General features: G+C 44.1%; 1 protein-coding gene and 1 long non-coding RNA gene across 12 annotated transcripts in view; one reads left to right on the top strand and one right to left on the bottom strand.

Annotated features, from left to right (window-relative positions):
- FBRSL1 (fibrosin like 1) overlaps positions 1-26,306 on the top strand; it is a 793,883-nt gene that overhangs the window by 731,319 nt on the left and 36,258 nt on the right. For 8 of the 10 annotated variants that reach the window (XM_083716907.1, XM_083716910.1, XM_083716914.1 and 5 more), the window contains 2 exons: positions 18,664-19,060; positions 19,613-19,866. In XM_083716907.1, coding sequence (XP_083573033.1) covers positions 18,664-19,060; positions 19,613-19,866 — 651 coding nt within the window. The remainder of the gene's footprint in view (positions 1-18,663; positions 19,061-19,612; positions 19,867-26,306) is intronic. The other 2 variants (XM_083716913.1, XM_083716909.1) reach the window with 2 other exon arrangements.
- Positions 12,974-25,916, bottom strand: LOC310834299. Of its 2 annotated transcripts, none has more exons than XR_014559163.1 (4): positions 23,922-25,916; positions 17,784-18,072; positions 16,361-16,492; positions 12,974-14,648 (listed from the first exon to the last, which is right to left on the bottom strand). It is a non-coding gene; the product is annotated as an uncharacterized lncRNA (long non-coding RNA). The 2 variants fall into 2 exon arrangements; XR_014559164.1 differs by having other exon boundaries at positions 23,928-25,916.

Below are 26,306 nucleotides of genomic sequence, written 5' to 3'. Positions count from 1 at the left end.
CATGGACTGCAAGAAGATCAAACCTCTCCATACTGAAGGAAATCAACCCTGAGTGCTCACTGGAAGGACAGATTGTGAAGCTGAGGCTCCAGTACTCTGGCCACCTCATGAGAAGAGAAGACTCCCTGGAGAAGACCCTGATGTTGGGAAAGATGGAGGGCACAAGGAGAAGGGGACGGCAGAGGACGAGATGGTTGGATAGTGTTTTCGAGGTTACCAGCATGAGTTTGACCAAACTGCGGGAGGCAGTGGAGGACAGGGGTGCCTGGCGTTCTCTGGTCCATGGGGTCACAAAGAGTCGGACACGACTAAACGACTAAACAACAACAACTCTGAGTAGGACTAGTATTGGAAACAACCATATGCTCTCATAGGATTTGTAACGCATGCTTCATACATTCCTTATTCTTGGGTTTTATTAACTTTTAGTTCACCTGGAATGATACAACACAGAAACTTCAAAATGGTGTCTTAGGATAGTACAGAAACCAGGACTGAGCTTCATACAGATAGCAGAAAGGCACGGCAGAGATAATCAAAATTAATTAAAATGTCATTCTAATTTTTTTCTGTCTCTAAAACCTCTCCTCACCCTCCTTTATTCCTTCTCTGAAAATTCAGACCTCCTGCGTATTGTGGTAGGCAAACCAAGCTCTTTATCCTATTACCTTCCTGTGGTCTGATTTTGTCATCAATGAAATTTGTTAGAATTCAGCAACTCCACTCTAGTTCTTTCCAAATCTGTCTTGACAGACCCAAGGAGAACCCACAAAGGGTAAGAAAAATCAATGTGACACTCCTCATTGCGGTGAGCCAGCCGCCTGCGGCCTGAACTCATCTTGATTAGCTTCATGGCTTACGTCCATCGCTACTTAATTGGCTGCCAATAGCTTTCCTAATGAAGGATGATAGATGGAACACAGAGTTTGCTGAGAAGGATGAACCAATCAGAAGCTGGCAGGAAGGAAAGCCTGCAGCAATGTGACCATCATGAAGATTCCTGGAGGTTAAGCAGCGTGGCAGCAGCTTACATCTTAGGGCAGCTTCACTTGCTATTGAAATTCCTACATGGAAGGCATTTCAATATAGTAAATATAATGCAACCTGTGCATATGTCTTAATGCGGGATAATAATGCATGTGCATTTATAAAGGAACTCCAGTTGGCCCCAACATTTAAGCAGATCATAGAATCATAGAGTTGGAAGAGACCACACAGGCCATCGAGTCCAACCCCCTGCCAAGCAGGGAACACCATCAGAGCACTCCTGACATATGGTTGTCAAGCCTCTGCTTAAAGACCTCCAAAGGTCTTTAAGATGATAGAGAGCAAAACAAAGCCCACAAAAACACCCACATGTGCAAATGTCATATATTACTATCAGCATGTGGGTTGCATGTTACTAAAGCATTGTGCAGTCCTTGGGCTGCCTATACATGAGCAAGAGTCAAAGCACATGGGGAGGACTTTACACCTTTTGCCAGTCGCTTTCCAGGCCTCTGTGGGGTAAGCACCCCTGATGTAGTCAAAGGAAGGCCATAAAATCCGATTTGCCTAGCAGAGATTAGGTCTCACTGCCAGATGTTTACTCAGATGCACTGAAGAGTCAGGCTGCGTGAATAGGGCTTGCTAGATTACCTGGGGTGGATTTTGGGCACAGCCAAAGGCACATAAGTACAGTATACTCACCAGCATAGTGGAAGGATCATCCACTATTATGCTGTGCATGCAGGAGGCTCCAAGTTAAATCCCTGGCATCTCCAATTACAAATAGCATGTGATGAGGAACACACTCAACCTGAGCCCCTAGAGAACTGTTGCCCATCAAAGAAAACAATATGTGGCTAAATAGATAAGTGCATTTGTCAAAAACATTAGAAAGTGGGGAGGGCATGAGGAGATGAACTCAACCCAAAGGATGTAGTGTCTTATTTTAAAGGTATGTCCATATGCTTCCAGAGGTAGCTAGTGCTCATTGGGATTGGTGGGGCAGAAGACAGGGAGCCTAAACAGTAATTTAAGTCATAGCCAATGACAGGCAGAGCCTGTCATTCTTTTTGTTATGTCCCCATCCTCCACCCTACAAGAGTGACAACGAGACCAAAGAGGAGGAAGCTGGTTATCCGTATGAAAGCAGGCAGGTGGGGGCTTGCTGGGGACACATTGAGATTTGTTTAGGCAGTGTATGCTCCTCAAGATGACAAATACAAAAATTCCAATGAGGATGTCTTCTGGTAATGGGAATGCTGCTGTTCTCTGGAGTGCTGAACCTCCTGTGTTCCTTATGCCATTAAAGGGGGAGGAAGGGTTGAGTAGGCATCATCAGTTGGAACAGAATTGCTGCTTTAGTCCACACTGGGTTTTAAGGCAGGCTGGCAGATCCGTTCAGTGTAGCAATAAGAAAAGGATTTAGCATTTAACCTCTCAAAATTAAACCAGGTGTTAACATCAGTAGCTCAGTCTTATCGGAGCTTTGCCGGAATAACAAATTGCGATAAATGTACAGTTGTGTCTCCTGATTGACCTTGGGAGACGGATGGTGGTTGTGTGGGGGTTTTCCTCCTCCCACATGCAAGAAATTAGCTGAGCTTTGACAGATGCCTGTTTATTTTGAAAAGTGTTTATTTTTTATTCATTCACGTTCCAAACAAGGACAAGTTCACACATTACTTTTTCAGATGTAAGAGTTACTTGTATTTCTCCTTATATAACCTTTGTGGCGGTGGGGGGGGGGTGTGAATCATAGACTCATGCACATCCTTGAACCAATATGAATTCTGTAATATACTGGTCTGACCTTGAAGAACTACCATCTGCTAAATTTGTGGTGGTGGGGGCAGTGGAGAGAGAGAGAGAGAGAGAGAGAGAGAGAGAGAGAGAGAGAGAGAGAACAGCATTCCAATTGAGCAAGCTAACCACTGCCATGCCTCTGACCCTCTCAAAAACTCTTCCTTTACACTGATGTAGTTTTTAAGTGACATTCTGAAACAGCCTTTTCTTTCTCTTCTTTTGGCTCTAGTTACATTATGGGCCACCACTTCTTCCCCATTCAACTGTGTCTCTCATGTCTCACTTGGAACCCTCTTTCTGCAAAATAATTCTGAGAGCACTGCCATTTCCCACAATCCCCTTGAGCAGTGCAGCTACGGCATCATGAGAAAAACAGAATGGCAGATGCTGGGAGACTGCTACTCACAGAATATTTGCCCCTAAAGGTAAAGGTAAAGGTACCCCTGCCCGTACGGGCCAGTCTTGACAGACTCTGGGGTTGTGCGCCCATCTCACTTAAGACGCCAGGGGCCAGCGCTGTCCGGAGACACTTCCGGGTCACGTGGCCAGCATGACATCGCTGCTCTGGCGAGCCAGAGCCGCACACGGAAACGCCGTTTACCTTCCCGCTGGTAAGCGGTCCCTATTTATCTACTTGCACCCGGAGGTGCTTTCGAACTGCTAGGTTGGCAGGCGCTGGGACCGAACAGCGGGAGCGCACCCCGCCGCAGGGATTCGAACCACCGACCTTTCGATCGGCAAGTCCTAGGCGCTGAGGCTTTAACCCACAGCGCCACCTGCGTCCCCCATATTTGCCCCTCCTTACTGTTAAAAAGATGGGATGCAGGTGGCACTGTGGGTTAAACAACAGAGCCTAGGACTTGCCAATCAGAAGGTTGGTGGTTTGAATCCCCACGACGGGGTGAGCTCCCGTTGCTCGGTTCTAGCTCCTGCCAACCTAGCAGTTCGAAAGCACGTCAAAGTGCAGGTAGATAAATAGGTACCGCTCCGGCGGGAAGGTAAACAGTGTTTCCGTGTGCTGCTCTGGTTCTCCAGAAGCGGCTTAGTCATGCTGGCCACATGACCCGGAAGCTGTACACCGGCTTCCTCGGCCAATAAAGCGAGATGCGTGCCGCAACTCCAGAGTCAGCCACGACTGGACCTAATGGTCAGGGGTCCCTTACTGTTAAAAAGTGTGTGTGTGTTTGTGTGCATACTCCTCTGTTGTGTTACAAGGTCAGCTCACCCACTGAGGATGCTTTGTCAAAGGGCCCCTCAAAACGGCCCTGTCCTTCCATATCCCAACTCTGCAATGGGTTCTGCCAGGGGAAAGTTCGGGGTTAAGAATTGAGGTCACTCAGTGGCTCATTTCCAAGGGAGCATTGCCCCTGCACGCACACGTCTCAGTTTAGTAAAGGATATATCCCTCCCTCCCTGGGTGGTTGTGTGTGCATGCATCTACATCTGCTTAAGAGAACAGATGGCCTAGTTTGTTTGCTATGTGCGTAAAAAGTGGCTCGAGTTTCAGCTGAAGAATGGCTGCCTTCAGGTTTCCCAAAGAACAGTCTGTTCTATTACGATGAGCAGTAATTGCTCTTGGAGGTTTGTGCTATTGATCAAGTGCTGTGGGTTCAATTTTAGAGCAAAGAGTTGTGTTTGGGATTTAATTGGAGTGATTAATAACTCACAGCAGTGGGGCAGGAATCAATATGGATTTCAAACAGCAGAAAGTAGCATATTTTCCTGCTATAATGTGGCAACTGACAGTTTGTTATTTGCACTTACTTGACTAATTAAAAGCACGACATCATTTGATATATAGGAGCGCTGTGTCTTTTTAAAAGGTCCAGACATTGGCCTGAATACTTGAATAAGGTTGGATTTTAAAAATGCTTCAACTACTTTAAGAGGGTCTAAGAACCTCCTCCTCCTCCATATATTGTTTTGCCTGCGCTGCATAAGGCCCTCCTTAGTAAATACAAAAAAGCTTTTGTATCTTTTTGTGGTCAAGGCTATAGATTGCCTCTTACGTCATTGGTCAGGCTTAAGAGCAGGACTGAAGGGATTTAACTCTGCTGTGTTTGATCCAATGTTAGAGCCCAAGATTAAAAGCCTGCATGAAACTTCCAATCTCATTACAGAACCAGCATCCACAGTAGGTGCCTTGGTTGAAAATCCTGTTTCGGTTTTGCCTTGGACCACTGCCAACAGCCGCCTTGCTATGCAAATGTACCATGACTTACTTTTCTGGGGATTTGAGCGGCAATCCTTACCTTTATTTCTTGGCCCCAAACCTTCAGTTCAGGGCCCATTTCTATTCATCTTTTTGTAGCTTTGGCATGTTGCCATGCATGCTTACAGCTAACACTCCTAGATATAGCATGTCAGAATCCAGGAATCAAACCATCTTATTAAAGAACCACAAAAGCAACAAATCACCATCCCGTGGATTCGGTTTTAACACTGTCGGGGTCCTTTTCTGCAAAGAAATTCGCACTCTTTGTGCTGGACATTTTCCCAATCCAATCAAGCTTCTTTTTTTAGGAATAAAGAACTCTGAAATGCTTCAGTTTTCTATAGTGACTTGCCCCAAAGCTGCTTGGTGATGGAGTTGCTGTCCATTTAAGTTGCAAACATATTTAATTGTTCGTTGATTCAAAGGTAAAGCTTATAAAGAAGTGATACATATTTGATCATTGTGACACATAATCCCAGTGGGGTTTAAGATACTTTAGTCTGCTCAAGGCTGCTAATGCAGATGGCTCAGGCTGGGACTACCAAGCACCACATGTAAAACCCATTGAATAAAACAAAGTTTCAAGGGGGCAGGCAGTAGGAATTTGAGGAAATGGTTTAATGGTGGGCTATTTGTTGTATATTTATTGGCAATTATTTGTCTGCCCTTCACCATAAGGTCCCAGGGCAGGTGATGACAATATAATATACAGCTATGAAGCAAATGAATAAATCTATGACCATGATAAAACAAGTAAAACTGTTCCAAAATGCGTAAATTCAGTACAAGAGTTGAGTCCTGCAAAACAAAATAAGTTGATTGTCTAAGGCCACTTGCATCTTCAGCGTATGGCGTAAACTGCAGGGCAAAGATGGTAGGTCAGGGGTAGGCAACCTAAGGCCCGGGGGCTGGATACGGCCCAATCACCTTCTCAATCTGGCCCATGGACAGTCCGGGAATCAGTGTGTTTTTACATGAGTAGAACGTGTGCTTTTATTTCAAATGCATCTCTGGGTTATTTGTGGGGCATAGGAATTTGTTCATCCCTCCCCCCCAAATATAGTCCGGCCTACCACATGGTCCGAGGGATGGTGGACCAGCCCATGGCTGAGAAAGGTTGCTGACCCTTGTGGTAGGTACACCTCTGTGGCAAAGGAGTTTCAGAATTTAGGAGTTGCCACAGAGAAAACCCTCTCCTGGGCCACCGTTCCCCACACATCATAAGGTGGCGGAATTCCCTCTGCTGATGTTAACGTCCAATTCCGTTGGCAGCCAAGCTGGTGCCAAATGTATTGTTCTGCTTTCCTTTCAACCACAAGCAGTGTGACCGTCATGTTTGGGTAGCCCAGTCCATACACACTGCCTTTTGCCCCAGATAGGTCACTTCAGTGCTGCTAATGCAGCAAAAGCAACACAGGAGGCAGCAGTTATGAGTTACCGGTTTCTGCAGCCACAGCAGGTGCTGTGATTCTCCAGCAGTTTGACTTTGCCCCCAGGGCTGCACTCCATTGTCTTTCTAGTCTGATGGATGCCAACAACTTGGAGCAGGACTGGATATAACTCAATAGCATTAATGTGAACACCTTGAACATCTTGAATTGGGCCCAGAAATAAATTGTGAAGCATTCTTTTTCTCTTTGAGTAGATTGTCCACAAGGGAAGCTCTCATTTAACATGAGGCTTTCATCCAGTTAATTAAATAAATTCATTTAATCATAATTTTTGTGACTAAGCCAATAGTTTTGAATAAAAAGCACTATTTGTTTCTAGATGGTGCATGTATATGATGTCATGTTAGAAGATGTTCCTGCCACCTGTAGATTTCATTAAAAAAATTAAGAAAATAATAAATAAGTTTTTGTTTTTTTAAGGAGGAGGAATTGTCTGAATCAGGTATCCTTTTAGTAAACTTAAAAATTGGTTTAGTTTATCTAATACACCTAAACCTTAAAAGGGTTTTAATTGATTTAGCAATTATTAAAGTAAAGATTGTGGCCTTAATTTAAAATCTGGTGTGTTTCTCCAAAAACCACATGCTCCTACATAGTGTCATTTAAGTGAGTGGGGTAATTTTAAAATACAGTCTTTTGAAGCATGCAGACTCAGGGTCCTAATTCACTTAGGTGATTTTGAAAGCTGTTTTGAAAACCAGTATGGGGTACTGGCTAGAGTGTTGAAAAACTCAACTTTAAATTGTACTCGGCTATTAAGCTCCCTGGGTGGCCTTGGGCAAATCACACTCACTCATTCTAACCCACCTCAGAGAGTGGTTTTCAGGCTAAAATACTGCTCTGAGCTACTGGGAGGAAGGGGAAGGTGCAGACGTAATAGAGATAAACGGTAGCCACTTTCGCATCACAAAACACTGTGCAGAAGTCTTGAAATTATGTTTTTTCAAAACCTGGGTGCCTCCGAAGAGAAAGAAAATGGGTGCACTTGGAAGCAGATTCCAAGGACCAAGCTGCCAGCCCTTTGCCACGGTTCCTTTCCTCAAGAAGCTTGAAGGCTTGTTACAGTCCCAGCGTACAGCAATCTAGCAGGTTAAATGACTTGGGCAACACAGTTTATTAAAACTGGCAAGTGCTCGCTCCAGTTCTTTTCCTGATAGTCAAGGCTGTCGGAGAGAATAATTGACAGTGGCAGCTGTTCTGAGGGTGTTTTAGATTGTTGCAAGACGATTTGACTTGACAGACAGCTCCGTACCAACGAACTGAAGTGAGAGAGGCTGGATCCAAGTCCTTGCGGAAGGAGCTTCCTGTTGAAAAAGAGAGCAAGCAAAAAACCAAAAAAATGCTAGGAAAGGCCTAAGTTTGGATCTGGTGACGCTAGGCGTTGCAGAGCGCCCTTTGCTCCAAATTGTGATTCAGTGTTTGTTTTGTTTTCAAGATGTAAGATGCTGAATGTTGTTTGATACCTAAATGGTTGTGGAGTACATGTAAGCATAGGGCTGTATCCAACTGAGTTCTACTTAGAGTAGACCCATTGAAATGAATGTCCCTAAATTAGTTGTGTGCATCAATTTCAGTGAGTTTACTCTGAGTAGGACTAGCATTGGCTACAGCTCCTATGATCCAACTGTCCATATTTTCTGACCCTTATTTTCCAGAAACAATCCTATTTTCTGGCACCTGTTCCTGGTAAACCACTGTCCATATTTTTGTCTTTGTGGGCTGGCTTGCAAAAATGTTTAGTTACAGATGGGTAGCTGTGTTGGTCTGCCATAGTCAAAACAAAAAAATTCCTTCCAGTAACACCTTAAAGACCAACTAAGTTAGTTCTTGGTATGAGCTTTCGTGTGCATACACATTTCGAAAGCTCATACCAAGAACTAACTTAGTTGGTCTTTAGAGTGCTACTGGAAGGAATTTTTTTGTTTTAAAAATGTTTAGTGTGAGTGCTTAATGTTTTCATTCTTCAGGGTTCATCTCCCCTCTGTCCCAGGCTCTCTAGAAGTTAATTTTACACACTGCAGCTTCCGAGGTATATTTTAAATTGCTGATAACATATTGAATGTCTTTCTCAAGTATAGCCAGAAAAAGCAAGCACTTTCTCTTCAGACTTTGATGAGCAGTCTGTCGTAGAATGAACAAATACAGCAAACACCAACAAATAAGAGGTTTCAGGAATGTCCAACGGTCTGAGGAGAGGCTTGGGTAGTGTATTAGAATTGGGGTGTTGCAAGTGTTGGAGAATGAAACCACAATTGCAGGGGCGAGTTTGACCTTCGTTGGGAGAAATAGGTGCCATTAGCAGATTATTGTGCATTTACCTTTACTGCTGTTCATGCATCCAAAATTGCCATATACTGAGTCAGATCATAGGTCCATCAGACTCAGTATTGTTTACAGTGACTGGCAGGATTGCAGACAGGTGTCTCTCCCAGCCCTATCTGAAGATGCCAGGGATTGTACATGGGACCATCTGCTTCCAGAGTAGATGTTCTGCCATTGATTTACAGCCCTTCCCCTTGACCACCGGTTCTAATGCCTGCTATGAACCAGCCTCTCACGTTCAAAATCAGTCTTCCAATGGAAGATTTACATGGGTTATCCAAAAGGGTCTGGTGAGCAGGTTTGCTTGCTTAGTTTAGATAGAAGAACTGGGCCCGTAACAAAATGAATTTCAATAGGGACAAATGCCAGGTTCTACACTTAGACAGGATGAATCAGCAGCACAAATATAAGATGGGGGACATCTGGCTTTGCCAGTAGTACATGTGAAAACAAGGTGTTAACCACAAGGTTAACCTGAGACAACAGCAGCAGCAGCAAAAAAATCCTGATGCTATTCTAGACTGCATCAACAGAAGTATAGCGTCCCAATCAAGCCAAGTAATTGTCCTACTCTATTCTGCCTTGGTGAGAGCTTACACCTGGAGTTCTTTGTCAAGTTCTGTGCACCACAATTTAAGAACGATATTGACAAACTGGAACATGGGAAGTGGAGGACAACCAAGATGATCAAGGGTCTGGAAACCAAGCTTTATGTGGAATGGTTGCAAGAACTGGGCATATTTAGCCTGGATTAGAGGAGACTGAGAGGAGATATGATAGCCATCTTCAAATATCTAAAGGACTGTCACATGGAAAAGAGAATACGCTTACTTTCTGCTGCTCTGGGGGGCAAGACTGGAACCAATGGCTTCAAATTGCAAGTAAGGTGATTCTGACTAAACATGCAAAAAAAACTTTCTGACAGTAAGAGCTGTTTGACAGTGGAACAGTCTCCCTCTGGAAGTTGTGGACTCCCCTTCCTTGGAGGTTTTTAAGCAGAGGTGGGATGGCCACCTGTAATGGATGTTTTAGTTGAGATTCCTGCATTGCAGGAGGTTTGACTAGATAACCCTCTTTGATTCTATGAAATAACAAAACCATTCAAGGGAAATTAGAACCTTAACATTAATAGTGGTTAGTGTTCTGTCTACAACTGCAGTGATACCTAAATAGCGAGATAAAGATTGATTTTCAAAAATTAAGATACTTCTGCGTTTCCAGTGTCAGCCTTAGACTTTTTGCACTGGAAGGGAAAAGCCAAAATTACACACATATTTGCCCTTTTCTGCTTTTGAGTGACACTGTTTTTAAAACACAATATAGAGGTGGGGGTTGGAATTAAGGAAAAAGTGGTACCCCCTCCAAAATCTCCCACAAAAGGCAGCTGCTCTCTTTTGCTTCCCAGAAAGATTAGTGTTGTACTTGTCATTTTGCCTAAATGCAAATGGGTCATGGTACTCCAGATGTCGTATTACAGTGGTGCCTCGCAAGACGAAATTAATTCGTTCCACAAGTCTTTTTCGTCTTGCGAGTTTTTCGTCTTGCGAAGCACGGTTTCCCATAGGAATGCATTAAAAATCAATTAATGCGTTCCTATGGAAACCGCCTTCAGACCAGGTCCGGGGACAGTCTGTCCCCCGACCTCTTCTGAAGGCGGGCGGGGGGCGAAAGTCTTTGCTTCCCCCCCGCCTGCCTTCCCGGGAGAGCGGAGAAACGCAGCGCTGCGTTTCTCCGCTCTCCCGGGAAGGCAGGCGGGGGGGAGCAAAGACTTTTGCCCCCCGCCCGCCTTCAGAAGAGGTCCTGGACCGGGATAGCAGGGAAGCGCTTCCCGCTATCCCGGATGGCTTTTGAAGGCAGGCGGGGGGAGCAAAGACTTTTGCCCCACGCCCTCCTTCAGAAGAGGTCCTGGCCTGCCTTCCCGGGTCCAGGACCTCTTCTGAAGGCGGGCGGGGGGCAAAAGTCTTTGCTCCCCCCCGCCTGCCTTCAAAAGCCATCCGGGATAGCGGGAAGCGCTTCCCTGCTATCCCGGACTGCTTTTAAAATGCTGGCGGTGGGGAGCAAAGCCTTTCGGCCCCCGCCGGCCTTCCTGGACCTCTTCTGAAGGCCGGAGGGGGGGGAAAGGCTTTGCTCCCCACCGCTAGCATTTAAAAGAGGTCCCCGGAGATTTCCCTATGGGCTTTCTTCTTGCGAAGCAAGCCCATAGGGAAATTCGTTTTGAGAAGCGCCTCCAAAACGGAAAACCCTTTCGTCTAGTGGGTTTTTCGTCTTGCGAGGCGTTCGTCTTGCGGGGCACCACTGTATTTGGACATTTCTCAAACATCTCCAATGATTAAAGGAAAGTTTTTTTAAAAAATCAAGCAGCATAACTTGGGCAATATAAAGTGACTGCCATGTTTGGTTAATTCCTCAATAAACATTATGAAAAATATGTTTGGCTACTTTTGGCATTTTGTTATGGAAGAGTGGCCTTAAAGTAAATACATTCTAAAAAGAAAATAATGCAAAGTTTCAGCAAGTCATTAAATAACTAGCATATCCCTTACTCTGAGAGAATATAGGAAGCTGCCTTATACAGTGGTACCTCGAGTTAAGTACTTAATTCATTCCGGAGGTCCGTTCTTAACCTGAAACTGTTCTTAACCTGAAGCACCACTTTAGCTAATGGGGGCCTCCTGCTGCCACCACGCTGCCGGAGCCCGATTTCTGTTCTTATCCTGAAGCAAAGTTCTTAACCTGAAACACTATTCCTGGGTTAGCGGAGTCTGTAACCTGAAGCATATGTAACCTGAAGCGTATGTAACCTGAGGTATCACTGTACTGTATTTTAGCTTCTCAGTTTATTCTTCTTACACTTGATTTTAGTGTTTGTTTTTGCACTGTAAGTTGCTCTGAGTCACTTCTCTAGGGGGAAAGCAAATAAATATTGGCAGCTACAACAACACTGAATCAGACCATTGATCCACCTAGTCCAATATTTGGTATTCTGACTTGCAATAGTTCTCCAAGGTCTCACTCTCTCCCATTTGTCCTACTTGAGATCCCTTTAAATAGGAGATGCTGAGAAGTATGCCTGAAGCATTCTGTATGTGAGGCATAGCTCCAGTATTGAGCTATGAGCCCTTCCCTAAAGTTGATCCAGTCCAGCATGTAGCATGGTGGCCCATCTCTGTGAAAAGAAAGACCAAGCCAGGCAGATGTAGCTACAGTCTTCATTAACCATCATGCCACTGAGCTTTACTCCTGGCAGACACCATATCAGGGCCAAGACCAAGACGCGTTGGGAATTAACCACTTAATTCTCTTCATAGTGCCAGGCTGAAGATACACTGTTTCATCACCATCCATCCTACTTGTGCCCACTGCCATTCATCCACATCTGCCCTGTCTACTCTGATAAACTTTGGGAGGCACCAAAGGGCACCTTGCCTATACCTTCTTCAAACCCGGGCCCATTCTTTGACCAACTCCTAGGGTCTTCCTTATGAGCTCCAGTATTTCTTTATAGTAAGGCACAGTGTGTCAGAAGCTATAAATTGCAAAGTCACCCAGGGCAAAGGGCAGGGTGCCTTCATATAACATATGACAGTGGTCATACCATAGCCTGCTTTTTTCTTTGGCTATCTAGTACTAACACCAGTGTAGTCCATTATTAGATGTGTGCTGCAGCTACAGTAGTTTTAAGGAAGGGGCGAAGGCCACACACACATTGCAGAGAATAAAAGGTAGTGCAATGCAGGGGGATGCAGAGGCACAGCTTTTCCTTTTATCAAGAAACAAGGAAGAAAATATTTGATTCTTTCCAATCATGATTTTTTATGCATTTATAAACAGATTGCAAAGAACATGCACCTCCCAAGTGAGTGAGAGGGAAAAAGGGCTGCAGGTCTGGAAGTGATTTTGCCCCAAGTGTTGTTAACTCAGCAACTGCTTATAGGAGTCCTCAAAGAGCAGTTTTTGTGGATTTTAATCTCTTGCACTTGAGCAACACTTAATCAGCTTTGAAGCAAATTCCTCTAACAGAACAGGTTTAATTTGTGTCAGGCCCTTTTCTGGGAGGGGCACTGTGCTCAGTCTACTGGTGTGTATGACATGTTGGCGCATGTCATTTAAGAGTAGCAGGAGGGGGTACCAGTGGCAGGGAAAGACTTGTGCTTCTCTCTCTCTCTCTCTCTCTCTCTCAAGTTTAGAGCCCCAAGTTGATTTCCCATCAGCTGCACTCAGCAGTTTTCCTTTAGACTTAGCTAAGCCCTTGAAGAATTTGCTTTCTGCTGAGAAGTCAGCTAGCTAGCATCCATCCTCCGCTCACAAATCTGTGGAATCTTAAATCAGAGTTACTGAATGTCCTTGAAAGTAATAGCATAATCCGCTTTGTGCACTTCTAAGTTAGGATAACAGTTTTTGTTCATTATTTCTGTTCAGACAAGTCAAGCCAAGGATCTTGACTTCGGGGCATTTTGCAAAAGTGTAAGGCCTACAGTGAGCCAAATGAACCAATAATTTGACTTGTTAGAAGGCAGCTTCCAATGTTCAGAGGCATTGCAAAAGGAGGCAGCATATTCCTCATTGCAGCACATATTTATGCACACCCTCTTGGGTTAAGCCATAGATTGGCTGCAGACATCAGTAGGGATAGTAGATATTTGCTTATTTTATTGTACCCCACTGTTCTTCTGAGGAGCTGGCACACATGATTCCCATGCACTCTGCTACATAGGCAATTTACAGGACTGAAGCTCCTTAGCTTTGACCACAAAGCTGCATCCCATATCAGCCTCCCCAGCAGCTGAAATCTCTAGGTGCCATCACCTGTGAAAATTAGGTGACAACCAAAGATACAATGGTACCTCCAGTTATGAACAGGATCTGTTCCAGAGGCCCAGCCGTATCCCGAAAATTCCATAACTGGAGGACTGCTTCTGCGCATGCATGCGCCGCCGCAGAGCACTTCTGCGCATGCGCAGCAAACCCACTTCCAGGTTTGACGCGTTTGCAACCAGAAAGTTACATTACCCAAAGGTAACATAACCCGAGGGTCCACTATATTACATTTTCTGTGGTGGCACTCTTTTAATGAAACTCCCTCTAGATTCCCTGGTAGGGATGGAAAAGGAATCTGTTTTAAATGACTATATATGGAATTCAGCAGTTACAACCCAGCTGAGCATTGCATATGTATTATACATAAACATTATTGTATATTATTTACATGTATATACAAAAATTATATCCAAATAATGTTCCTATTTTTAGTGGAGCTGGTTAGAAAACAACCCTCTTCTCATTCAGATCAGGGAGTGAGACATGAATTGGAAAAAGAATTTGTGTGCATAAGCCCAACACTGAGATTTCTAGAAAATCCCATCCCTACCCTCTGGTGCCTTCTCTGTCTTACCTTTTTTGGACTAGGGGAAAATCTGCCCTGTTTATCTGGGCTTTTAGTGACATAATTTAAGTATTGGCATTGGTTGCCTTTCCCCACCATCTTGTCTGCTCAGTTGCACTTAACGACATCTTGCAACTGGTTTAAATGCTGCCTTTTTATGCATTATTGTGTTTATGCATTGGCATGCTTTTATCTTAACTGCTGCATTATTTTATTATTGTTCTGGTGGGGGCGTTGTGAACAGGTGTAAAGCCACTGAGAAACTTACAGGTTTTTTTTTCCTCCCTCTGTTGTTTCCTATTGGAACTGGATGCAGGCTCAACTCCCACAATTTTGGCTTTGTCTTTCATGCGATGCATGGCTGTTACTCAGTGGGACCTGGTCTACAGGGCTATTTTCTTCACGATGGTTCTTCCACTCTTGGCTGTGTACGGCTTGGCTCCTGGTCTTCATGTTGTCTCCATCTTTCATTTTCCATGCTAGTGCCCTTATCAAAGGAGTAAAGTGCTTAGGAGGAGGAGTGCTGCTGCGGTTTCAGCCTTATTCAGAAAATACAGCAAAGCACGTCCAATAAATTATGATAGCTGGGCATCCGTCTCAAGGCTAGCACCCAGGACATAGGCCCCATTCATGCAGCGGATGAGATGGCCTTGTATGCCATTGTTCTCCCATGTGTAGAATAAGAATTATAGCCTTTTTATGCCTTACAGGAGTGTCACAAGGACAAATGCATTAATGGTTTGGAAGTGTTCAGATATTGCAATAAAAAGAGGCAGGATCACGTAAGACTGTGTGATGGATACCCCGTGGGCTGTTGTACACAAATGTTTCTATAATGAGAGACTGTTATGCCCTTTGTTAAGGAGCGTTTTGCATCCTGGGATTCTAGTTAGAAAACAAGCAAAGTCAGCATGCTAAAAAGTGGGAGGGGGACAATGTTGTGTCTGGTTGTGGGGGAGTGGGAAAGGGCTAATGCGATCTAGCCTTCAGTGTGGCTCGGCAGATACACAAATCATTGTAAATGTCAGATACTCTGTGAAGGAAAGAGCTAAGCTGACGTGAGTTCAGCTTTAATTAAGGTTGAAATATTGGAGCTGACTGTTGAGTCTTAGGCAAATTGGCTCAGCCTGTTATCATGAGGCATGAAAATTAACTACTCTAGAACTTGGTAAAAATAAACACATTTCTATCATTGGAATGTTCCAGTATAGGGTGGTGAATATCATGGTTGTTTATATCAGAGGCCAAAGGTCAACATCTGAGGCAGAGTTTGCTAAGTGGTCTGCTGAGGCCCTCAGCCATTTTCAAGGAAAATAGGAAGCTTGAGAACCGCTGGTGCAGCTGATACTAAGTTAGATGGACCAATTCTTTTACTCAGTATAAGTCGGCTTCCTGTGCATTAGCATTGCCTGTGCTTATCAAATCATGAAGGAACATGCCCAGAGGGCCTCTTTTCTTTATGGTAATTTTACTTGTTCTGGGACTCTTGTCACATCAGTGAAAAATAGCTCATCAGGTTTTCCATGTGGAATGCTTATGCCGATTCATTTGTAGCAAATCTTTACTGATAGCTGCAGTGGTTGTGTGCAATGGCGTTAGCCACGTTGAATCATGCTCAACCTCCACCTTCAGTTCTCAAGTTGGAGCTGTTTGGTTATGAATAGAGAGTGCAATGACAAGTGGTAACAGTAAGACACCAGATAGGTGCCCACCAAGATACAGCAGCCTGATATCTGTGAGTGTGGGTTGCATGATTGGCAAAGTTAAAATAAGGGGGTGGGAATAAACACTTCCCAAGAGATTGTGTTACTGGTACTTTCAAGGGACCTTCTATTATAGCTGTTGGCATGTTTCTGGGTCCCCCAAAGTATGAGATTATTAAAGCTACATTACTGTACATGGCTACTCTTCTCGTACAGCATCATTCTCAAACCACCCAAATAGGCATCACTGAATTTTTGATGAATCATTAAAATCTGTTTTTTCCGTCATAGTCTTTGGTCTATTCGTTGCTAAGGTGGGGAAATGGTGTTTGAGCTTTCCCAGTTCAGACAGCAGGTAGGAGCTCACATAACTATCTGAATGGTGATCCATACCAGATAAACAATTGCTGTAGGAAGACTGGTTCTCCACAACTTGCTCATTTTCTAAGCGTTTTTTGTATGGAGGAAGAATGCTGTGATTGAACAAAAATATCACCTTTTAGGGAAGAACATTCTGTCATATTGCACCTACTGTCACCAGGACAGGTGGATGGACAAATCTTTCATATGTGGCTTCTCATTTTTCCAGACTAAAATTCAGTTCTCTAATTTCCTTATCTGCACCCCCCTAGGCAAAAAAATGTTTTAGGTCCATAAATTTTTATATTGTTGTAAACTGCTGATATATTTTTATGATACAGCAGTATATAAACATTTTTATAAGGATAAATAAATAAATCATACACATTTCTTAGTGCATTTCCCCCTATTATATACTTTTTTAAGTTGAAGAAGAACAACACCGAATTTGAGGTCTGGAAATTTCAAATGAGATTCCTGCATTGCAAGGGGTTGGACTAAATGATCCTCAAGGTCCCTTCCAATTTTACAATTCTATTATTTCAGTATGTGAATTGATTCAGGTGGTTAAATTAGGGGATCCCCCATACCCAGCAGGAATTAGGCATAATCTCATTTATCAACACCACAGATTTAAGGAGTGGGTCTTTAAATTCCCATTTTACAGGTTGGGAACCAAGACTGAGTATTCCAAAGCTCCCAACATGTCCTTGGCTAATGTGGGAGTTCAGGCAATGTCCAATCTTTGGTTCACTGAATAAGTCTGGCTCATTGTGGCCATAGCTGAATGAGTATTTACATCAAGAAAATGTTTGCTGGGGAAATATATTTATGTAGCTGCTAGTTACCATGCCACTGAAGTTTGATATATTACATACAGATTCTTTTTAAAAATTACAGCTTTTGAAGGGCCAGCCAAACAAAAAGTGTCCTTGGTGCCATTTATATTTATTATCAAGACCAGAACTGTACGTTTTAATAAAATGCACTTTATTGGTGGGTGCAAAAATCCAAGGTAAATGTGAGCATTACTGAAACTGACACAGTACAATGTTAGCTGTCTAGAAGAGCAGTGGGCATTCCTGATGGAAAGGAAATGTGTGTGTCTTAAATTTTGTAACATATACCTGCAAAGTTACCCACTTCCAAGCAGCTCTTGTCTAGTGTTGCTACTTATTTCTACCTAAAATGGAATTTGGTGGTAGACCTGGCGAGGGAGCAATGTCGCAAGTGAAGTCTAAAATAGGATGTTAGTCTCACTGAAGAGATACTAAAAACCAGTTTTGGAAAATTCGAGCGTGGTGGTATGGGAAAGGGGAACTCTGCAGTTTTATAATGTCTATTTAAAAAACAAAAAAAAAAGACAAAACATATGAAGGGTAACAGGGCTGTTCAATTATATTTATTTATTTATTTATTTATTTATTTATTTATTTATTTATTTTTAAAAAATTAGCCATCAAATGGGATTCAAAGAACTAGCAATCATCAGAATTCTCTCCTATAATCTGTTTAACATAATCAGCATAATATACCACATTGGGCAAATCTTGACTTACATTTTCAAATAGATTGGTTGTATTCCATTATCTAAGGAATGGTACCAGTTCCCCAGTGAATTTCTTACTATAAAAGAATCTGGGACAGTTAATATAATGTCAGTTTACTTCAGTTCTCTGCCACCATTTTTTCTGCCGTCCTCCTGTTGAAGGAAGAACTTGCTTCTTTCCAGTTGCTTAGAACCACGTGAGCCAGCCATAAGCAGGGAGAAGAGTCCCCGGCCCCAACGAGGGAAACTTGAGCCAGCCTCTTGTTCTGTACCTCAGTTTGAGGGGACAACAAGGGATGCTGCAATTGGATAAAAAATCTCTGTGTCAATGGAAAAAACAGCCATGTAAATCCAGAATTCATGCCTGAGCCCTTGAGATGGTCTTGGCGGTAAATAACAACATGCTAAAGGTAAAGGTAAAGGTACCCCTGCCCGTACGGGCCAGTCTTGACAGACTCTGGGGTTGTGCGCCCATCTCACTTAAGAGGCCAGGGGCCAGCGCTGTCCGGAGACACTTCCGGGTCACGTGGCCAGCGTGACATCGCTGCTCTGGCGAGCCAGAGCCGCACACGGAAACGCCGTTTACCTTCCCGCTGGTAAGCGGTCCCTATTTATCTACTTGCACCCGGAGGTGCTTTCGAACTGCTAGGTTGGCAGGCGCTGGGACCGAGCAGCGGGAGCGCACCCCGCCGCAGGGATTCGAACCGCCGACCTTTCAATCGGCAAGTCCTAGGCGCTGAGGCTTTAACCCACAGCGCCACCTGCGTCCCAACAACATGCTACTGCTAGACAATACGCTTAAAATCCTTTCCACCTTAGCATGCTGAGATCCAAATGCATCATCGGGATGCTTTACCACATAACCTTTGCCTTGTTCCTTGTTCTTGAAGGTCCAGCCTTGAATGACAAGGCCGAAGCGAAAGCAGGGAGCATCCCCAAGGTGTCCGGGCTGGAGCGCAGCCAGGAACTGAGCACTGACGTGCCCTTTGTGCTGCCAATCCACAGCCCCCCGCCGAACACTGTCGTAGTGACTTCCACCTCCTCTGCACCCACGTCAAGTGCTCGGGCAAGCCCACTGTTGAAGAAAGAGCCATTGATCTCAGCACCAGCACCACCAAGACTCACCCCTCAGCCGCAGCCTCGGCCTCAGTCGCAACCTCAACCTCGACCTCAGTCACAGCCTCAGCTGCTGCCTGAGCTCCGGACCCAACCTCCAAGCCACATCCCCCCTCCTCTCAGTTACCCAGGGCTTCACCAGGTGGCCCACAACGGACTCAATAATATCAGGTGGGTAGACCGTGCTCACTTAATGCTCTGATCTCTATAATCTTCGAGTGCAGTGATGGGGAATCTCTTGACTCCAAGTCCCATCAACCCCAGCCACTGTGTTCAGTCCAGCAATAACTGCAGGGCCACATATTGTTGTGATATGGGTCAATTCCCGTTTTGTTCATGCTTGCAATTACTTATTTCAGAAGGAGACAATGAGGAGTGGTTTGCAGTAGTCTTCAACAACAGGAGATTTAGGACATTGTGCCTGAAAAGTGTATTAGAAGACGCTGGGGTGGGCAGGGAATATCTCAAGACATGTTGAAGAGGGAGGAGAAGCCGAGTGATAGCTTATGTGAAAATGAAACTGAATGTCATTCAGGGATTGCTACCCTAGCTCAGATTGGGAACATCCCTTGGGATCTCTGCTGGATAGTAGATGGGTCAAAATATCTTTGATGGTGTTTTTGGCGGGACACTTTTACAAATGCTTTGGTTATTTTGCAGTTCTGCAGCCTTTCTAATGACACTTTCTCTCCCCACTCCCTGCATTTTTTTTTATTTCCACAGCAGAAGCAGCAGCGCCAGCAGTGCAACAAGTATTAGCCTTCCAAAACACCTCCCCATCTCCCCCCAGATCCCTCCCCATCATTCCTCCGGCCCAGCGTTACCCCTCTCCATCTCTAACCTTGCTGCCTCGCATTTCCCTCTCAGATCGCAGTCCCAACACCAGCACCATCCGGCCATGTTTGCCACCCCTCCTACGCTGCCACCTCCTCCAGCGTTACCCACCAATAGCCTTGTGATCCCTGGTCACCCCGCAGGTAGGTCCTATCATCCCTCATCTGGGTTTTGCACTGAGATTGATTCCCCTTGTCACGCTCCATAAAACCCATTGCTTGCAGGGTGTGGTTAAGGTGAGGCAAAACCAAAAGGAAACCATCTGCTCTGGTGGTCTTTTAAAAGCAGCAGGTACATGATTGTAACTGGTAACAGATACTAAACTAGACCCCCAAGACAAGTATTCACTCTGTACGTTGCCCATGAACCGGAGAACATCTTCCGGAGAATGATAGGAATTCAAGCGGAAGCCATCCCCCTAAATCAGGGGGTGCCCTCCTGTTGTTGTGGACTATGACTTCCACAACTCCTGACAGATGGCCATGTCGCCTGGGGCTGATGGGAGTTGCATTCTGCAACATGTGGAGGGCACCATGTTGGCTATCCCTGCTCTAAATGTTACAGAGGGGCAAAAAGAACGAATGAAAGTAAGCCTTTTAAAATAAAAGTGTTTATCTTTCTGTTGAAAATGTGTGTGTGTGTGTGTGTGTGTGTGTGAGAGAGAGAGAGAGAGAGAGAGAGAGAGAGAGAGAGAGAGATATGGTTATATTAGAAGTGGCTCAAAAATATGGGAGGAAAAAATGAAAAGAGAAGACAGAAATGCAGAGCATGCTGTCTTGCACCAGGTCAGCCTAGTTGTCATCTAGCCTGGGATTGTCTCCTCCGCTCCCTGATTGTTTTAACTGGAGATGCCAGGTATTGAACCTGAGACCTTCTGCAGGCAAACATGGTCTCTAGCAGCAAGCTATGTCCTTTCCTGAACTGCACGTGAATCAAATACAGAAGCCTCCTACACCACCAGGCAGGGCATTTCACAACTGGGAGGCCACCACTGAAAAAGCCCTGTCATGGGTCAGTGTACTGGGCAGCCACCAGCAACAACAAGAAGACCTTATCTTGTGGTTCCACTCTTGGGTTGGGTGCACAACATTTCTTTGGAAACATCCCCACATTTCCCAAACATACTTCTTATTAATGTCTTTTTTCAAGAGTTTTCATCAGTAATTTTGCTCTTTGCATTCACTTTTTGCTTCACCATCACACAAAAGAGAGCTGCAGTGCTCTTTGCAATACGTTTTCAGTTGCAGAGCAGATTCTGGAAGAAGATCCAGTTAGGGAAAGGAGCAGAGGGTGCATTTTCCTGTGAGACATTCCTTCCACTAAGGAGGGAAGAAGGAATTTGCATCTGGGAGAACCCTGAAGTATAGGCACAGCTGAGCAAGCAAAACTCTCCTATTAAAACCCAGGATAGCAGGCAATAATCCTACCAGCAAAAGACAAATGGATCCCATCTTCTATATGTGTGTAGTTGTCCTGTGCAATTTTTTTCAGATAATCCCGCCCCCTCTACATATCAGGACACTTTCTGGAGGGGACGGGGAGCCTAGCAATCACAGATGGTTAATAACTTTTATTTTTGTCCTAGTTACATTTCAGAAGTTCCCTGTATATCCTTAAATATACATACATTTCTGCTTCAGCCTCTGAAACACACCGTTTAGTTTTCTCATTTGCCCACAGCTGTTCCTGTGGCAGCTGGAGATTTCTGTGGTGTTTTCACCCCTTTTGATCTGGCATTTGACTCTGTAACTAACCCAACAGGGATTAAAGTGGACACACATTTACACCAACACCCCCTTTCTGTTTCCTACAAAATCCAATTAACAAAAAGAAAGAGGGTAGGGGATTTCTAGCTGTTGAAAGCAGTGGTGCCTTCCATTTTGTCCTGTGTTTCCCTTTTGGAAAGTTCCAAACGTAAAACATGTGAAAAGGGAAAAGGAACTGGCCAAATATTGCTTTAGGCTAAACCATCTGATCAAGGAACTGGCTTCAAGCTGTTGTCTGATATTCCAGAGACCGAGAAGCTGGAGTAACTTGATTGTATGTTAAAGGCAAAAAAGGTTTAGAAACTTAGTAGGAAAAAAAACTACTAGAGAATGTTATAACTAGGATCGGATCCATACCATATATTTAAAGAACAAGGTTTCACCCAAAGAAACCTGAAAACCAGTTTACCACTCACAGCTACTCTTTCAAGCACCCATAACAAACTACAGCCCCCAATGATTATTTGGGGGAAGCCATCTGCTTTAAATGTGATTTAAATGTATGGTGTGGGGCAAAAATGGTAGAAATATCTGCCACAGTTCGAAGCTGGTTTGCAAGCCAATGTTTTCATTCTAACTGAGGTTTGCTGTTATGTCTGAATTCACAAACCTTTGACCCACCAGGGCCAAGGCTCCACCTCAGGGGGCTGCTGCACATCATAGAGACAAAAATGAACTTGAGAAACTGAGCACTGAGCGGATGGCATATAAAAGCAGACAGGCAGCTGTGAACCACGGCTTAGCTGCTCAACACTAAGTGTGGTTATAATTCATACCTTGGTTTGGCATGATTTCTGAACCGAGACTTTATCATGCAGCTGGGCTGGGCCAAAGCCACAAGAGTCATGCTGATATCTATATGCAGGGGGTGAACCAATGTTTGGAGGCAGCAATGGGCTGGATGTGAGCCACTCAATTGAAACTGAATCCAGATAAGACAGAGATGCTGTGGGCTGGCAGTTTTTGGGTCTAGGAATTGGTGAGGCACCCTGTTCTAAATGGGGCTCATTCCTCCTGAAGGAACAGGAACCTTGAGGGTACTTGAATCATCCAGGTCACTTGAAGTCCAGATAGCTTTTGTGGCTAGAAGTTCCTTTCCTCAGCTACAGCTGGTCTGCCAGCTATCTCCATTCCTGGACAGAGATAGTCTAGCCACAGTTACCCATACTCTGCTAACTTCAGTGCTGGGCTACTGTAATGAGCTATTGTGAGAAGCATGGGCACAGGCAGGGAGGACAGCTACCCCACCCCCAAATCAAGTAAATCTATTAAAAAATACTTAACTAACTGAGATTATGACCCACCCACCCCAACATAAAACCTGCCCTCCCATCATAAATCTTTGATAACTGTCCTGAAATTGCAACTTATTCAGCATATGGTGCCAGGGAGTGAGTGGGCATAACATCAATTCTTGGCTGCCTATTATTTTCCAGGCTTAGTTGAAGGTGCTTATGCTGGCATTTTCAATGCTAGGCCCAAATATCTCTTTCCATTCTGACCAGTCCAAGTTTTAAGATCTGCAAGGGAGATCCAGGCCTCCCAAGGGGACGGGGGGGAGGTTTACTGGGAATTTGTATCTTTGGGATTAGTGCCGCAGTCCTGGAGGGCCGCAGTGCACACCCCTATTCCTTTTCTGTTGATGAAGGAGCCCCTGAAGCTTGTATATTTTACAGGAGCTCACTAGGCTTTGTTCCAACCCCAGACCTTGATGTCCCCAGTTCAAGCCCAGAGTCCTGACACCTGTTGTATGAACCAGGAAATCTCTAGTCTGTGGTTGTGACCAAAAAGTCATGAATGCACTAAGTTTGCTTAGGTATGCCTCTCTCTCTAAACATCAGACCGTATGTGCAATATGAAGATAGAGATACTAATGCATTTTAGAGAGCTGTTGCAAGGATACAGAAAGATAATATGTATAATTAGTGGAGGCTGGCCCACTAGGGTGAATGGGGCTTCCCCACCAACTTCCGCTTGCTCTCAGGCAGCTTCCTCCTTCTCCTCAATCTTGGCGTTGCCTGTGTAGCACCACCCTCATGGGGGAAGAGGTTGGGGATAAAGCTTGAATTAGTTGGATCTGGTTGTCATTGGCTCCACCTGCCCTCAGCCTCCCTGCTTTCCGCCCTACCAGTCCCAATACTCAACAGCCACTGCTGTATTTAGGGAGAAGTAGAAGGCATGCTTTCATTGCATATGGTTCAAGCACTGGCACCATTACTTAAAAGGATACAGAGCATGTGCTCCAGCACAGACGCTGGAAATCAGTTCAGCAGGTGAGGGTAGCAGTCTCTGAAGAAACCACTGTCAGCTGCTTTAGATAACAGATGGACAGTGTGTGTTCCGCCTGCCATGTTGCATTCCTGTTACAATCCCTTGGTTTAACTGCTTTGCCACTGCAGTTGCTGCTATTTGTGCCCGCTCCGCCCCCCGACACTCACTTTTTGTTCTCTTTGCTGATAAAGACGAAGCTGCTGTGTCACACTGAAGTCTGGAGTCAGCTGCAGATCCACCAGGCCAGCTCCAAGTCTTTTAAGGAAACTCGATACCCAGCTGCCCACTTTTAAATCCATTCCTCTCCGGCAATGCCCCACGGGGGAAAAACAAATTGGATTATCTTTAAGCTAAACAGAAGTATCCGGTGTCTTAAAACAGGGCAGATTCCCCCCCCCCCCAAACACACACAGAAACATTTTTATTCTAAGTTAATAATCAATACATTGAGAGAAAAATAGAAAAAAAAAGTTTGCCCCAGTAACACATAAAGCAGGTGGGGAGAGGACCTTAAAAATAAAATGTTAGGTTATAAATAATATTGTAAGTAAACAGAGCAGAAGCAGAGTATGGGGGGAACTGAACACACTCACCAACCATAACTTACCTTCCCAGAGTGTAGAGAGCGTTCATTTGCCCTCAGCCACTTGCCCCTGCTGTATACTGATTTCTGTTGACCTGGGTTAAAGTTAAGCAGTCTCTTTGTTGTGACATTTCATTTGGCTCTTGCTTTTCCCTTGTAAACTAGGTTTTATCTATTTATAATGGGGGGTTTTACCCTGGATCTTGAGAATGAATGGTCTTTACCCTCACTATCATAATTTGCAGTGATCACTGTTTATTATTAGTGCTAAATACTTCCTTTAGGGGAACACCAGTTGCTTTGGGGGGCTCCTGTTCTTGAATTTTACACCTCAGATACCTACTAAGTACTGCAAGCATTAAAGCATCATGACGCCTTCCAGATACTGTTGGACTCCCAACTCCCATCAGCCTCAGTCAGCATGACCAAAAATCAGGGACAATGGAAGTTGTAGTCCAGCAACAACATCTGGAGGGCCGCAGGTTCACCAGCCCTGTTTTAAAGGAATAAATGGTGGCATTCATTTATTTATTATATTTATATCCCACTCTTCCTCTCAAAGGAGCCCAAGGGAAGCTTAAATCATAGGTGTAAATTGGTCTCCTTTACTAATTGAATGGCTTGGTAGCAAAAGACTTGATATAATATTGACAAATTTAACCTGGAAGACAGGTTAAATATTTTTAAGGGCTGCATCCAACTAAGTTATACTCGTGAGTAGACCCATTGAAATTAGTGGACCTATTTGAGTCATGCCAATTAATTTCAGTGGATCTGTTCTAACATTGGATACATCCCTATCAATGTTAGAAACTGGGATAGAAAAGCTGGGAGCCAAATCAATTCTGGTACCTGGGTTGTGGGCGCCAAAACAGAATGTCTACTCACCATTCGGGGGGGGGGGTCGGTAATATTTTCTGCTTATTATTTTGATAAGCATTAGCTAATACGCAATTCACATAAGAGACACATTGTTAATATCACATTTTTAGCATAAATTGTTAATACATGTTTAATTTGGTGTTTACAATAAAAATATTGGCACCATACTTCAGTTTTCAAAACACTCTACTCTTTATTGTTAAACACCTTAACATATTGTCTATCCTTAATGTATACAGTGGTACCTCGGTTTACGAACCTAATCCGTTTCTGAAGTCCATTCTTAAACCAAATCTGTTCTTAAACTGAGGTGCGCTTTCCCTAATGAGGTTACTCACCACTGGTGCCCTTCCACCATTCGGCTTCCATTTGTAGACCAAGGTAAAATTCGCAAACCAGAACACTACTTCTGGTTTTGCAGAGTTCGTAAATCAAATAGTTTGTAAAAAGGACTGTTTGTAAGCCAAAGTACCACTGTACTTTGAGGCTTCAAAGCGCACACATTTAAGTACCGTAATCCTTGAGTGTCAGCCAGGTGCAAAAAAAATGGCACCCAGACTTTTTGAGGTGCTCGCAAATGGAGTATCTTTAGGCACATAATGCACCTGGCTAATTTCGAATCCTGATCCCTATGTGTTTTATTATATTAATTATAATTTTTGACTTTTTATAAGCTTCCCTGGGAACCTGTTCAATTGTGGGGGGCAGGTTTGTGGGTGTTTTGGGGGTTTTTTTGTTTGTTTGTTTTTTTAAAGAAGGTCTACCTTTGTATTCATATTTTCTTTTTCTTTTCTTTTTTACAAAAAATACTATCGTTCAGCAGTTCCTCCAGCCCTTAAATCTACAGTACACAAACTACAGGTCCTTTGCTTCATAAGTGGCAGTGTGCTTGAGAGTTTTGCTACGTGGAGATTATATATGTGTATGGAAAATGTCAGTGTGAAATGCTTCTGAATGTAGAGATAGACATGTTAGTGGGGTGGAAAGGAAGATGGGGAAAGTTAATGACACCCTCCACCCCTCGCTTAGGGTCTAATAAATCCTATCATGAATGTTTTTTGGGCTGGGAGGAGGGATGGGG

Source organism: Podarcis gaigeae (genome assembly GCF_964106915.1).
Source record: "Podarcis gaigeae genome assembly, chromosome: 16".
NCBI lineage: Eukaryota > Metazoa > Chordata > Lepidosauria > Squamata > Lacertidae > Podarcis > Podarcis gaigeae.
Note: the sequence above shows the minus strand (reverse complement) of the source record. Positions and strands in the feature narration are given on the sequence as shown.